This window comes from Engraulis encrasicolus, chromosome 19, assembly GCF_034702125.1.
Source record: "Engraulis encrasicolus isolate BLACKSEA-1 chromosome 19, IST_EnEncr_1.0, whole genome shotgun sequence".
In the NCBI taxonomy this organism is placed as follows: Eukaryota; Metazoa; Chordata; class Actinopteri; order Clupeiformes; family Engraulidae; genus Engraulis; species Engraulis encrasicolus.
In genome coordinates this window covers 16,722,506-16,736,093 of record NC_085875.1, presented here as the reverse complement: position 1 = coordinate 16,736,093, position 13,588 = coordinate 16,722,506, and the positions used below count along the sequence as shown (strand labels likewise).

The 13,588-nt window shown below is 43.7% G+C and overlaps 1 protein-coding gene across 1 annotated transcript in view; it reads right to left on the bottom strand.

Moving 5' to 3' along the window:
* Positions 1–13,588, bottom strand: part of galnt16 (UDP-N-acetyl-alpha-D-galactosamine:polypeptide N-acetylgalactosaminyltransferase 16) — a 111,021-nt gene that overhangs the window by 11,599 nt on the left and 85,834 nt on the right. The window contains exons 13-14 of the mRNA XM_063183704.1: positions 9,471–9,597; positions 6,992–7,108 (exon numbers count right to left, since the gene is read on the bottom strand). Of these exons, the coding sequence (XP_063039774.1) occupies positions 6,992–7,108; positions 9,471–9,597 (244 nt within the window). The remainder of the gene's footprint in view (positions 1–6,991; positions 7,109–9,470; positions 9,598–13,588) is intronic.

Sequence of the window (13,588 nt, the reverse complement as noted above, 5' to 3'; positions counted from 1 at the left end):
TGTTCTCCTTCTGACTAAAACATGACATGATCGCCAACAAAACGTAACTCACTAACTTGTGTATTAGCTCAGCCTAGAGGAATTATAGCCTGTTCCTGACCATCCCATAATGCTACCATTTCATTTCGTATTTATGGTCTGGCATTTGTTTGCTCTGAAGCGATTGTAGGAAGCAGGAAGTTTGCACTCAGTTATGGTTTGAAATTATTGGTCACCTCTCACCCAATCGCTGGCAGTTGCTCAACAACAACATAGCGCAGACCAATGGCTCTGGCGCAGATGTGTACGTCATTGTCACGAGCGACCTCCCCCTTTCGCCCCCACATGAGGGGCGTATTCGCTTATTTGCTGTTTTCTGGGGGGGCGTTGCGATCAAAATTCTACTGCTCCAGGCACTCCACAGAGAAGTACGGCCAGACTACAGTAGTGGAGCCAATCATTTGGCGGAAGTACGTAGGATGGCTCGCAAGGCTAGAGGAATTACACTTCAAATCCTGTTCCAAGTAATGAATGCACACTCTGTAATGCAAAAAGCATGGTCCAAATGATTGAATTCATTATCAACCAAAAACGTCTGAAATACCCTGATATCGAGTGGGTTAGGTTGGCTGTTTCAGATTGACAATTCCAACCAGGAAATCGGTTTGTCAGGTTGCAAAATTGAAAATGCTTCAAATATGTTTCATAACCCATAAAATGTAACCTTGCTGTCCATTCTGTCTGTGATGATCCTGAGAAATGAGTTTAGTTATAGTCTAAGCTATCCAAAGTTGACGAAACATTTGTCAAGCTTTGAAAAGAAATCCAGTTGACTATAACTAAATTCATCTGACCTTGTTGGCTCTTCTAAAGGTACAGTCTTTGATTCCCTCTATTTGTAATAAGGATGGGCTGCCTGGGCTGTAAAAATAGTATGAAGTTTTTGCAACATGGCAGGCAGCCCACTGGAGGGCTCTCTGAGCAATCTAATGTAACAACCCCCTCACCTCAATATTCATAGCATGCTCGCCATAGGCAGGGCCGGATTAAGATGGCCTGGGGCCCCTAGGCTATAGGTTGCTGTGGGGCCCCCCTGAAAGGCAAATTTCGAGACAAATTTACATAGATAGTGTCAATTAAAGGGGTATGCCACTATTTGGGGGCTTAATACAGTTAAAATCGTTGACTGGGGTTTATAAAGGTGGTAAAGTGTCTTATTTTTCATGTTAAGCGTTGTCTTGCTTTAATACAAGTTAAAAGAGAGAATATGTCGCTAAGCTAGTGAAAGTCAATGGACCTGTATAGCAGGCTATAATGCTACACGGATCCATTGACTTTCACTAGCTTAGCGACATATTCCCTCTTTTAACTTGTCTTAAAAGCAAAATAACGCTTAACTTGCAAAATAAGACACTTTACCACCTTTATAAACCCCAGCCAACGATTTTAACTGTATTAAGCCCCAAAATAGCTTGTCTATTAACTGTACTCAACACGACATATTCATTTTCCAGCATTGCATCTTGTCACAATTTTGCCATTTTTCACTTTGGCCAATCAGGGGGCCCCTGGCAGGTGGGGGGCCCTAGGCTGCAGCCATATGCATTAATCTGGCCCTGGCCATAGGTTCGTTCAAACTTTTCCCACCCCTAAAGACACCCTTTGCAATGTGATGGGCATACCACTGGAGGGCAATACAGCAGATAAAGCTGCCCTGAAGGACCATGTGGGAAAATTGATGCTAGGTCCTCTGTGCAATCAAATAGCATCCTCACTTAAACATTGATACCATGGGGGGGCGCTGACAACTTTGGCCAGGCCCAGGACAAAGTGCTCTGAAAGGGCCCCCCACCCAATGCATTCAGTGTAATGACGAGGACCCAATTATGGGCCCCACATCTCCCTGGACCCGGGAAAACTGACCCATTTGTCCCTCCTTGTCGACTTCCCTGATTGATACTATCCTCACTATAGAGATTTTCCCAAAATGTTCCCACCCCTAAAGGCACCCTTTGTAACGTGACAGGCAGCCCATTGGGGGGCAATGCAGCAGAACATCATGGTCTACTGTGGGAAATATGGAGTTTCTTGGCTTGGGGTTTAGATGGCTGGTTGGCCCTACAGTATATCATGAAAGTGAGTACACTCCTCACAGTTTTTGCAGATCTGTGAGTATATCTTTTCATAGGAAAGCATTGCAGAAATTTAACTTTGACACAATGATTAGTAACCTTTTAATAACATATTTAACCACTTCAATTTCTTTTTCACTCAGAAAAAACAAAATACAGCCATTAATGCTTGAACATGTACTCACAAAAGTGAGTACACCCCTGATTAAAATCTGGGTAAATTAAATTCGAGCCAAATTCGAGCCCCTTCTCTAACCGATTTTAATCTGGGGTGTACTCACTTTTGTGAGTACATGTTCAAACATTAATGACTGTATTTAGTTTTTTTCTGAGAGATCAAGAAATTCAAGTGGTTACATATGTTTTTTATACGTCACTAATCATTGTGTCAAACTGAAATTTCTGTAATGCTTTCCTATGAAAAGATATACTCACAAAAATCTGCAAAAACTGTGAGGGGTGTACTCACTTTTGTGATATACTGTATATGAGCATTCTGAGTGCCCCAGGGAAGACGGAGACAATTCTGGACTTACGTATGCTATGCTCATTCACTCCAACAACAATACACACAAACACACACAAATGAAATCTCTCTCTCTCTCTCTCTCTCTCTCTCTCTCTCTCTCTCTCTCTCTCTCTCTCTCTCTCTCTCTCTCTCTCTCTCTCTCTCTCTCATATGCACACAACAAATCACACAAATGTGCGCAACCATATGCACATACACACACACGAGCACATACATGCACACACACACACACTGACACACACACACACACACACACCACACACACACACACACACACACACACACAAATACACACACCAACACACGCACACACACACACACACACACACACACACACACACACACACACACACACACACACACACACACATCCACACACACACACACACCACACACACACACACACACACACACACACACATCCACACACACACACACACACACACACACACACACACACACACACACACACACACACACACACACACACACACACCCAAATCCAGCAGAGAGATGAGGAGGAGGAGGCTCTCTCTCTCTTGCTGACGGATGGGAGAAATATGGCGGAGAGAGGGAAAAAAGACGAAAAGAAAGAGGACGAAAAGAAAGAGGAAGAACAAAATGACGAAGATGTGTTGGCCAGGGGGATTCCTAATTTAGGGACGGGTGTCAGGGTGATGGGTGGGAGATTTAGGGATAGTTGAGTGTGTGTGTGAAAATGTGTGTGTGTGTGTGTGTGTGTGTGTGTGTGTGTGTGTGTGTGTGTGTGTGTGTGTGTGTGTGTGTGTGTGTGTGTGTGTGTGTGTGTGTGTGTGTGTGTGTCTATGTGTGTGTGTGTGTGCGCACACTTGTACACGTGTGTGCATGTGTACATGTATGCACTGCGCTTACATGCCTGTGTGCATAGTACGTGCCTGTGTGTGTGTGTGTGTGTGTATGTGTGCACATGCGTGCCTTCCCTGTGTGTGTGTGTGCATGCCATAGTGGCTGTGTGTGTGTGTGTGTGTGTGTGTGTGTGTGTGTGTGTGTGTGTGTGTGTGTGTGTGTGTGTGTGTGTGTGTGTGTGTGTGTGTGCATTTGCACGTTCATGTGTGTGCCTGCTTGCCTGTGTGTGTGCACACGTGTGTGTGTGCGCATGTGTGTGTGTGTGTGTGTGTGTGTGTGTGTGTGTGTGTGTGTGTGTGTGTGTGTGTGTGTGTGTGTGTGTGTGTGTGTTCTGTCTGGAAGTCATGGAGGTGTGCATCTCCAGCAGGCAGCACAGCATGACCTGAGTGTCATCTTTGAGTAATTGGGCTGTCAGCTCTCCGCACTCTCTCGTCTCACACAGATCTGACACGAGGTGAGCATGACGACATGTCCCGGGGGACACACTCCGGAGCTAGCTTTGGCTTTCCATTCCAGAGTTTTGCTGTCAAATATTCCAAACCTGTACATACGCTATCCTGCAGTTGCTGCTACTGGGAGTAAAAAAAACATGGTGTAGTGGAAAGTGCGCACATCCAGCAAAAAAGCATCAGCAGGTGCCGAATCAAAAAATTGTCACATATAGGAGAGGGAAAGGATCTGCACACTGCTTGCAAAATACTTAATTTATTAGGAGCAACGTTTCGATCATAGATCTTCTTCATCTTGAAGGAGATGCCTGAAGAAGATCTATGATCAAAACGTTGCTCCTAATAAATTAAGTCTTTTGCAAGCAGTGTGCAGATCCTTTCCCGCTCCTACAGTATTAGGAGCAGTATTAGGGCTTCCGCACATTGGCTCCGACAAAGTGCTCAGCACTGCTCCGCAAAAGTTCGATTCCATTGTTTTCAATAGGACCCCAGCCCGCACACTGGCGCCGATGTCCGCGGACATTCGCGGATGTCGGATAGCAATTAGAGAAAAGTTCTATTTTGTCGGAGCCGCCCATTGACTATGTTCGAGTGAAATACTTAGTTATGACAATGTCATAATTACGAGCTAGAAGTTCAGGATAACATGTCTGCAAACTGTTCTCAACATGGTGGATCAATTTTTCAATATTGCATCTTGTCCCAATTCTGCAATTTTTCACTTTTGTCCAATCAGGGGGCCCCTGGCAGGTGAGGGGCCCTAGGCTGCAGCCATATCTAGCCTGTGCATTAATCCGGCCCTGTGTAAGCTATCCTCCAGTACTGCTGCTGCTACTGGGGGTAAAAAAAAACAGGACCACACTGCATTACAAGAGGCCCCCAATAAAACAAGACCATGAAAATTGCACCCATTATATGGCATATCGTAATGGAGTATTATTAGCTCTGGCTAATGAGATACCCCCACTGGGAAAGAACCAGGGGGCAGAGCTATAGGTGTGGCGAGTAGGGCATTTGCCCCAGGGCCCAGGGCAGTCTTGTATTGGTGATGGAGGCCCTATTCTGACCTTGGAAGGCCGTATGGGGGGCCCTTAAACTGTTTTGCCCTGGGGCCCTGTGTGCAATTGTTCCGCCACTGGGATAGAATCATATAAATTCAACTCATTACATACACTGTAATGCACCTACAGTAGAATAGTCTAGCCAAATAGCGTGCGTGGCCTGGCCCGTAACAAATATGGAGGCTCCCTCCCACTGGAAATGGGACGCCACTTATTACTTGGCAAACAGTGCAGGAGCAGTACTGTAACATTATAATGCACCACTTACCAACAGGAGGCCTCCCTTAGAAGAGAACCACACAAATGGTTTAGGTTTACAAAAACGAAGCCAAAATGAAGCCATCCTTCATTGCCCATTCCATTATACCCCCCCAAGAAGTCCAAATCCCAATTTAACAAGCAAAGTAATAATGAAAAAAGGAGTCTGGGCATGTTGAAATGTGGTTATTGTTTTTCCCCTGTGCCCCGATGGAACAAACAGAGGACTCCGGCTAAATGGTGTGGTGCCAATCACCTGTCTGTGCTCTTTATGTTTGGTCTAAATGACTAATCACAAATCAGACTAGAGACGATTAGATTAACATTTATAAGTGAGATTTTGTAAGTCAGAACCCTTTCTTCATTGCCCATTCTGTAATACTCAGACCCAAGCAGAATGGAACAAGTAAGCGAATAACGAAGGCATCTCTAGGCATCTAGGAAATTTGGGTATATTGTTTCTCTCCCGAGTCCTGATCGCGATGGAACAAACAGTAAAAGGCTGGCGAAGCGGAATGCAGTGGGATGGGGCTGACCCTCACCTGGTCCTCCTTGCTCTTCAGGGTTGGTTAAGATTTACACAAAATAAATAGACAAATAGCTTGTAAAAGGGATTTTTTTTAAAGTCAGAAATGCGACTCCATTGCCCATTCCATCACACCACCAAAGCGCAATGGAACAAGCAGATAATACACAGAAACTAGCCAGGGCAATTAGAACTTTAGTGGTTGTTTCTGACATGAATCCCGAGCACAATGGAACATGAGGGGGGTCCAGAATTGGGTTTCCATTCCAATCTATGTATTGGGTCGGGGTCCCTTTCAGATGACTTTGTCCTGGGCCCAGAAAAAGCTGTCAGCGGCCCTGTGGTGTGATGCAGTGCTCCTCCTCAGCCATCAGGGTTGTTTAGAGTTGCTTGCATTACATTTCGAAAATGCTTTTGTCCTGAGTGACTTCCACAAGAGGACGTAAACAACAGCAATACAGAATTACAGAATGTGTGAAATATATGTGTCAGTACTGTTGTACTCCATCTCACTCAGCACAGTGTTATAACTGGTGTATACACTATGTAAGATCATGTACCTATTGTTGTAATTACATCAGTAAGAATACTTGTACTTTATGCAGCGCTGCAAGTGAGTAAGGTATGTGTTGTGGTGGGCTGACCCTCCCTCACCTGCCAGAACTATTTATATTAGGGGTTGGTCTAAGTCAGGGGTGGGGGAACCTATGTCTCGAGGGCCGTCTGCGGCCCTTGAGGCCGTTTTATCCGGCCCAGGATATGATTTTAATGTTATGTAGCCTCACATGAAATCTGAAATATTTTGTAAAGGAATCTTAGGAAATACTTTTGCAACACAATTAAGTTATATTCAGGGGGCCTAGAGAAGGTGGGGACTGTTTTAAAGGGGGCTTCCTTCAATATTGCCCCTAAGAGCGGGGGGAAGTCTTGGTTTGTGTTGATAATGTGGCCCTCGGAGGACTTTTGCAGCCCTCGGATGAATTTGAAGTGGCCCCCCGAAAGAAAAAGGTTCCCCACCCCTGGTCTAAGTTTACACAAACTAGAGTTTGAAAGAATTTGACAGAGTTCATAATGGAGTTTGTGATTTAGAAACCCATACCATTACCCCTTCCATAGTACTCAGATCCAAGCACCAATTGAACGGTGTTGTGTGAGTGGGGTGACCGCCTCACCTGTCGGGGCTCTTTAGGGTTGCAGGGCTCCATCTTGACCTTTGACCCGGGGGTGAAGGCGCTAATGGCCAAGCAGAGGTCCCCCTGCCGGATATGAGGCTCCACCAGAGTCCACTTCTGTTAACGGCACCATGGGGAAGACAGAGAAGAATAGAGGAGAGGTTAACCTTTAACCTTTAAGAGTGTGGGGTTTTGCTCTATAACAATGCAGGATTCAAAAATTCCAAATTGTATTGTATGACGCCCAGAGTTCTATAGAACTTTTACTGCCCGAACATTCCCGTCACACCGGTGTGACAATACACTCTGAAAGGTTGGGACTAGCTCAGAACAACAAATGATGTAAAGAATACTCTCTGGCTAAAGGGCACGTGGGGTGATTGGAGGCCCTGCAGCAGTGCCGGATATGGTACTGCACTTCTGTCAACATTATGGAGAATAACCAGGTGAGAAGGTGTTACGGACTAGCTCAGAACAACAAATGATATAAAGACGAATCTACTGTACCATGGCAGCAAAAATGCTAGAAAAGAATATCCGACAACATTTTTTTTAAAAGAACGATTTCACAACAAATGCTGTAACAGAACTCCCTGGCGACAAAAGCTACAAAGCTTAGCAAGTCAGAACAATTGGAAGAGAAGAACAATTATTTAAAAACTTGGCTGGTCTAAAACAATTTGTTGTCCAAAAGCAAAAGCTGCACCTGTCACTAATGTTAGATGGTGAATCATGCAGCTGTATTCAAGATCACTGTTCAATACTGTTTATCTACCAAAGTCCCTTCCCACACTTGTGATCTCTTGTGGGAATACCTTCCTAATTTCTGAGTAAAAGCCTAACGTTTATGTTGGCAAAACTGAACTTGCTTTTAACACAAACATTGCTCAAATCCGAAACGGGTCTTGAGATACAGCTAAATCCAACATTTTTGATTAGTTTGGATTAGGTAGTTAAAACAAATGAGATCATAACGTGGTATGCAGCGGTTCTATGCCACTATGTCAAACGTGTGTATATTGTCAATATCAGGCATTTTAAATGCAGCATCTCGATGGCATCCTTACCCCACACACATACTGTACATGCACACATGCATGAACAAACATCCTCATACACACCATGTTAAGTGTGTGAATTTTAAAAGGAGCTATAAAGTGAAACGAACCTATTATGTTTGTGGCATTTTGGGGCATTCTGTCCATTCATGGTACATTGCATTAGAGGAGTGGTTCCCAACCTATGGGTCGGGACCCAACCTATGGGTCGCCAAAGATCTACAGAGGGTCGCAAAGCCTTCTTGATTTTAAGGGGTTTAATTTTTCATACCATATATAGCCCATGTTAGCAAAGCATTTAAGTGACAAAGCATTGAATTAATTTTTGCGTAGAAGCAACAAAATGTAAGTGCTACATAACATTAAAAATGTATTATCTTTTGAACAAAGATGAATTGAGGAATAAAATAACTAAAATGAGTTTTCGCAGGAAACAGAGGGTATCATGTGACTCCCTCTCGTGCAGGCGCTCGCGCGGTTGGGTCACCAAAGCTATAGTAAAAACATGGGTCCCTGAAAAAAAGGTTGAGAACCACTGCATTAGAGTGATGCGTCATCATGGCTCCCCCAAAAAGGCATCATCATGTGTGCAATCGCAATGTATTGTAATCAGTGCTCTAACGATAGGGACACAAAGGGCAGTCATGGGTAAGCGGTGAGGGCTTGTAGCCCTTGTAGCCCAAACTTGTAGCCCAAAGGTTGCCGGTTTGACTCCCGACCCGCCAGGTTGGTGGGGGGAGTAATTAACAATTGCTCTCCCCCATCCTCCTCCATGACTGAGGTACCTTGAGTATGGTACCGTCCCGCTGCACTGCTCCCTTGGGGCGCCATTGGGGGCTGCCCCCTTGCACGCCTGAAGCATAAATTTTGTTGTGTGCAGTGTGCAGTGTGCACTGAACACTTGTGTGCTGTAGAGTGCTGTGTCACAATGACAATGGGAGTTGGAGTTTAACAGTTTAACATAGATGCGAATTTGTCCAATCAAAGCAAACTTCGCCATTCATTCCTATGAGGGAGGCGAAGGCAAGCGAACAGGAGTGAAGCGAAGCATAATTATACTCAACCAAGTTTATTATCATGAAAATGAGGAGCGGAATTTCGCCTGCAGCGGCCAATCAAAGCAACAACATGACTGTTTAATTCCATTTGATTCTCCATGACAACCTGATGACAGTTGAGCTGTCAGAATGGAACGCTAAAGTTTGCCTCTCTTCGCTTCACTCGTTTTGCCTGCTATGTGTCCCTAGCGTCAATCACCATATGCCAAAATTTACCGATAATAGCCACTTTGACCCATTAGTAAGTATGTGCTTGTAGTTTGTAAGTCATATTAACATCTACTAGGCATATTTTTGGCTGGTGATGAAAAAAGTGAATCAGAGTCCTGTTTGTAATGTGTTTGTAATGTGCTGGTGACTGACCTGAGCCTGTATTCTGTTGGAGCCGGAGCCCTTGCACTCAGCCAGGCCCAGGCTGTCCTGTCCATGGGCCTCCAGACACAGGCCCCCCTGCTTCAACAGGCTGTACACCGCCTCCTGCTCCGGGATCCTGATGGAGAGAGAGAGAGAGAGAGAGAGAGAGAGAGAGAGAGAGAGAGAGAAACAGAGAGACAGAGAGAGACAGAAAGAAACAGAGAGACAGAGAGAGACAGAAAGAAACAGAGAGACAGAGAAAGACAGACATAGAAACAGAGAGACAGAGAAAGACAGACATAGAAACAGAGAGACAGAGAGTCAGAGAAACAGAGAGACAGAGACACATAGTCAGAGTCAGAGAGACAGATACACATAGTCAGAGAGTCAGAGAGACAGTCAGTGGGGGAGAAATCATTTGGCAGTGAGTCTAAGAGTTACCACATAACCCTTCCAGATGGGATCCGCTAATGGGCTGACACACTGACAAACATACATTAAACAATAACAGGCATAGACTAGAGGAACACAAGTAAACACGCGTTCAAACACAAACACGCACACATGCGTCAGGCATCCACTAGGAACCGCAACCGCCATCTTTGCGGTTGCCATGGTATCAATACAATTAAGGCCAATAAAGGATGACAAAGAGCGGAGGGAGATGAAACACAAGCGGCCTCTGCGCGGCCGGCCACACAGCTCGTCTCTTAAAGCCACGCTTTGTCGTTTTTTCCATCATAAAATAATATATAAACCATTTGTTGGCCTCGAAAACAAAACAGTTCATATATTATTAGTAGCAGGCTTAATGAACCTTTTAAGTTCATACTGTTAAATAAGGTTTCTGACATCGTTGCAGCGGTTCATCGACTTCAAAGGCAATTCTGAGATGGCTTAACTGCCCTCAATCAACTATAATCACAACAAATAAGTTGGAGGAGGAGGTGGAGGAGGAGGAGGAGGAGGAGCAGGAGGAGAGCCTTTACGTAATGTTTAGCCTTTATTGAGATAGGACAGTCAAAATGAGCGGATGAAGTGAACAGTTAAGTGGGAATGGATTAGGAAATAATCTCAGGTCAGAATCATAACCAGGGCCGTGGTATAATGGTACAGCACTTTAGCCCATTGAACCACGATGCCCCTTTTTGAAGGCATGAGGTTGAATTTCTGTATTTCTCTATAAATGTCCATTATTCGTTGCAGCGGTTCATCAACTTCAAAGGCAATTCTGAGATTACTTCATTGCCCTCCATCGACTATAATCACAACAAAACAATTTGGAGGAGGATGAGGAGGAGAGCCTTCAATAGAGTTAATAGATTTGGGCTTTCAGCCTTTATTGAGATAGGAGACTCATAATGAACGGATGAAGTGAACAGTTAAGTGGGAATGGATTAGGAAATAATCTCAGGTCGGAATCATGACCAGGCCCCTGGTATAATGGTACAGCACTTTAGGCCACTGAACCACGATGCCCCTTTTTTAAAGTATTTTTGGGGCTTTATTGTTTTTTGTGAGACAGGATAGTGAAGGAGAGACAGGAAGTGAGCTGGGAGAGCGAGATGGGGAAGGACCAGCAAAGGACCCGAACCGGGAATCGAACCTGGGTCGGCCGAGTGGTAAACGTGTGCCCTACCATATCAGCCACGGTAGGGCCACGATGCCCCTTTTTGAAGGCATGAGGTTGAATTTCTGTATTTCTCTATAAATGTCCATTATTGCACTGTGAAGCAGTAGGGGGGACGAAGTCTAAAAACTACTTTGATCTAACTGGAGGAACTAACTCTTTTGATGGGCTATTTTGACACAGCTAGATCTCCCAGTCTGGTTTGGCTGTCATTCAGGCTGTCTGTCTGATTGATAAATGCTAAGCTACTCTAACTCTAAACCTTTATGTAGCTGCCATTGAAGAATAGAATGATAAATATTAGGTTAAAAATATAGAGTTAATAAATACATTTTTATAAAGTTTCTAGTAATAACAGTTTAATATTAAAAGCATAATTTCATATATTTCATGTATATTGTTTGTTCTGATATGGGGGAACATATCTTACAGTATTTCTCAATTGGTTTTGTACATTTCTCGAATCTCTCTCGCAATTTGCAAAACATAATATTCATTCTCAAAACAGCTTTAACAAATGGCAAAACACCGTGGATGACCTGCAAAACCGAGTCTCTTGCTCAAAACTCACGTTTTTGTGTCAATGAACTTATCAGTGCCAGCAGAATGGTTAGTCATTGTGTCATGGTGTGGTCCGTGTATGGACAAGCTAGTCAAATCGCTTTGTCATGTTGTCAATTGAATAGTACACTCTTGAGGATCTTTTCTGAAGCAAAATGTTGTTTAGATTGGATGGGAAATGTTGTAAATTCGACTTTGTATTACATTGATCAGATAAGATTGTCCTAGATATACATTTAGACTATGACTATTTATTGACAGGTTTTCTCACTGCAAAATAGGAAAAATAGCAAACTCTGGTTGAGGTGTCAAAATGTGCCCTCTACCATCCCTTTTTACTTGTCTTGCAAGCCCATGTGAAAAAAAATCTAGAACTGTAAAGCAAAATAAATTTGAAACAATACACTGATACTGTATAAAGTGCACTTACTGTCTTGTGAAATTTTAGGGAAATATTGTCATTTTGCGTGGAGCGTAATTATAAAGGGCACATGAGGCATAGAGTCATATAATGCAGTACAGTGCCTTGTATTGCATGCCTGTTTTCTCTATCTCTTCTATTGCCTTAGATTAGAGAGAGTCAATATTTACCTTTGAGCAATTTACCAATTCAGATCACATTTATAGATAAAAATCCAATGGAAATTATACAGTGCTTATCACATTATGACAGCTTGGTAAGTCATTTTGCATGTCAAGACTTAAACTATGACATAGGGCCTAAATGTTTTGGGTAGTGAGATAGTTTTGTGTATTCAGTGACAATGCTTTTTGAGTGATATGACAAAAGCAATTGATAATGTACGAAAAAGCTGAGAATTGTACACAACCATCTGCATGGTGATGAAAGCATTTGCTAAATGCTGAAACCTATGAGAAACGTATTTTACCATGTGCACAGATAACAGCAGGAAGTCACAATTGAACAAGAAGTTCTGAGAATGATTATTCTGTTGTGAGAAATGTACAAAACCAATTGAGAAATACTGTAATTAGGGGGGAACCAAAGTTTGCTGCCGCGGGTTGACGGGGTGTTACTTTTGATACCTGATGATCATCAAAGACACAAGCCACCCTGCACACAAACTGTTCAGCCTCCTGCCCTCTGGAAAGAGGTACAGGCGCCTCCGTTCCCATACCACCAGGCTTGCAAGCAGCACGATGCATCAAGCAATCAAGATACTGAACACTCAACCCACTCTCCCTTCACTGTCAGCCTCTAGCCAGCCAGGCCACTGACAACGCTCCCCCCCTCATCCCCACCACCATATCTGCGACTGAACATTCCACCTGCACTACTACATCTGTGACTGAACTTTCAACCTGCACTAACTCAAAACATACACATGCACACACACACACACACACACACACACACACACACACACACACACACACACACACACGCACACACACACACACACACACACACACACACACACACACACACACACACACACACACACACACACACACAAGCACACTGCACTTTCTGCACTAAACCCAAACATACACACACTGACACACAACTCATACTCACACACATACACACACACACACACACACACACACAGGTACACACACACAGACGCACACCGCACTTTCTACCTGCACTAAACACACACACACACACACACACACACACACACACACACACACACACACACACACACACACACACACACACACACACACACACACACACACACACACACGCACACAAAACACATACAAACACACACACATACTGCTGCTGGTGTATTTAATAAACCTTTTTTTAATTATTTATTTTCTTCAAATGCTACTATTACTATGTCAGAATGCTATAAAGGACTTTTAGAAAAAGCACAACAAAATACCTCCTCTTAATGTATGTTCTCTACAAGTCTTCTGTTGTCCAGTCTTGCACTTTAAATGTCTGTATGAGCAATGTCTA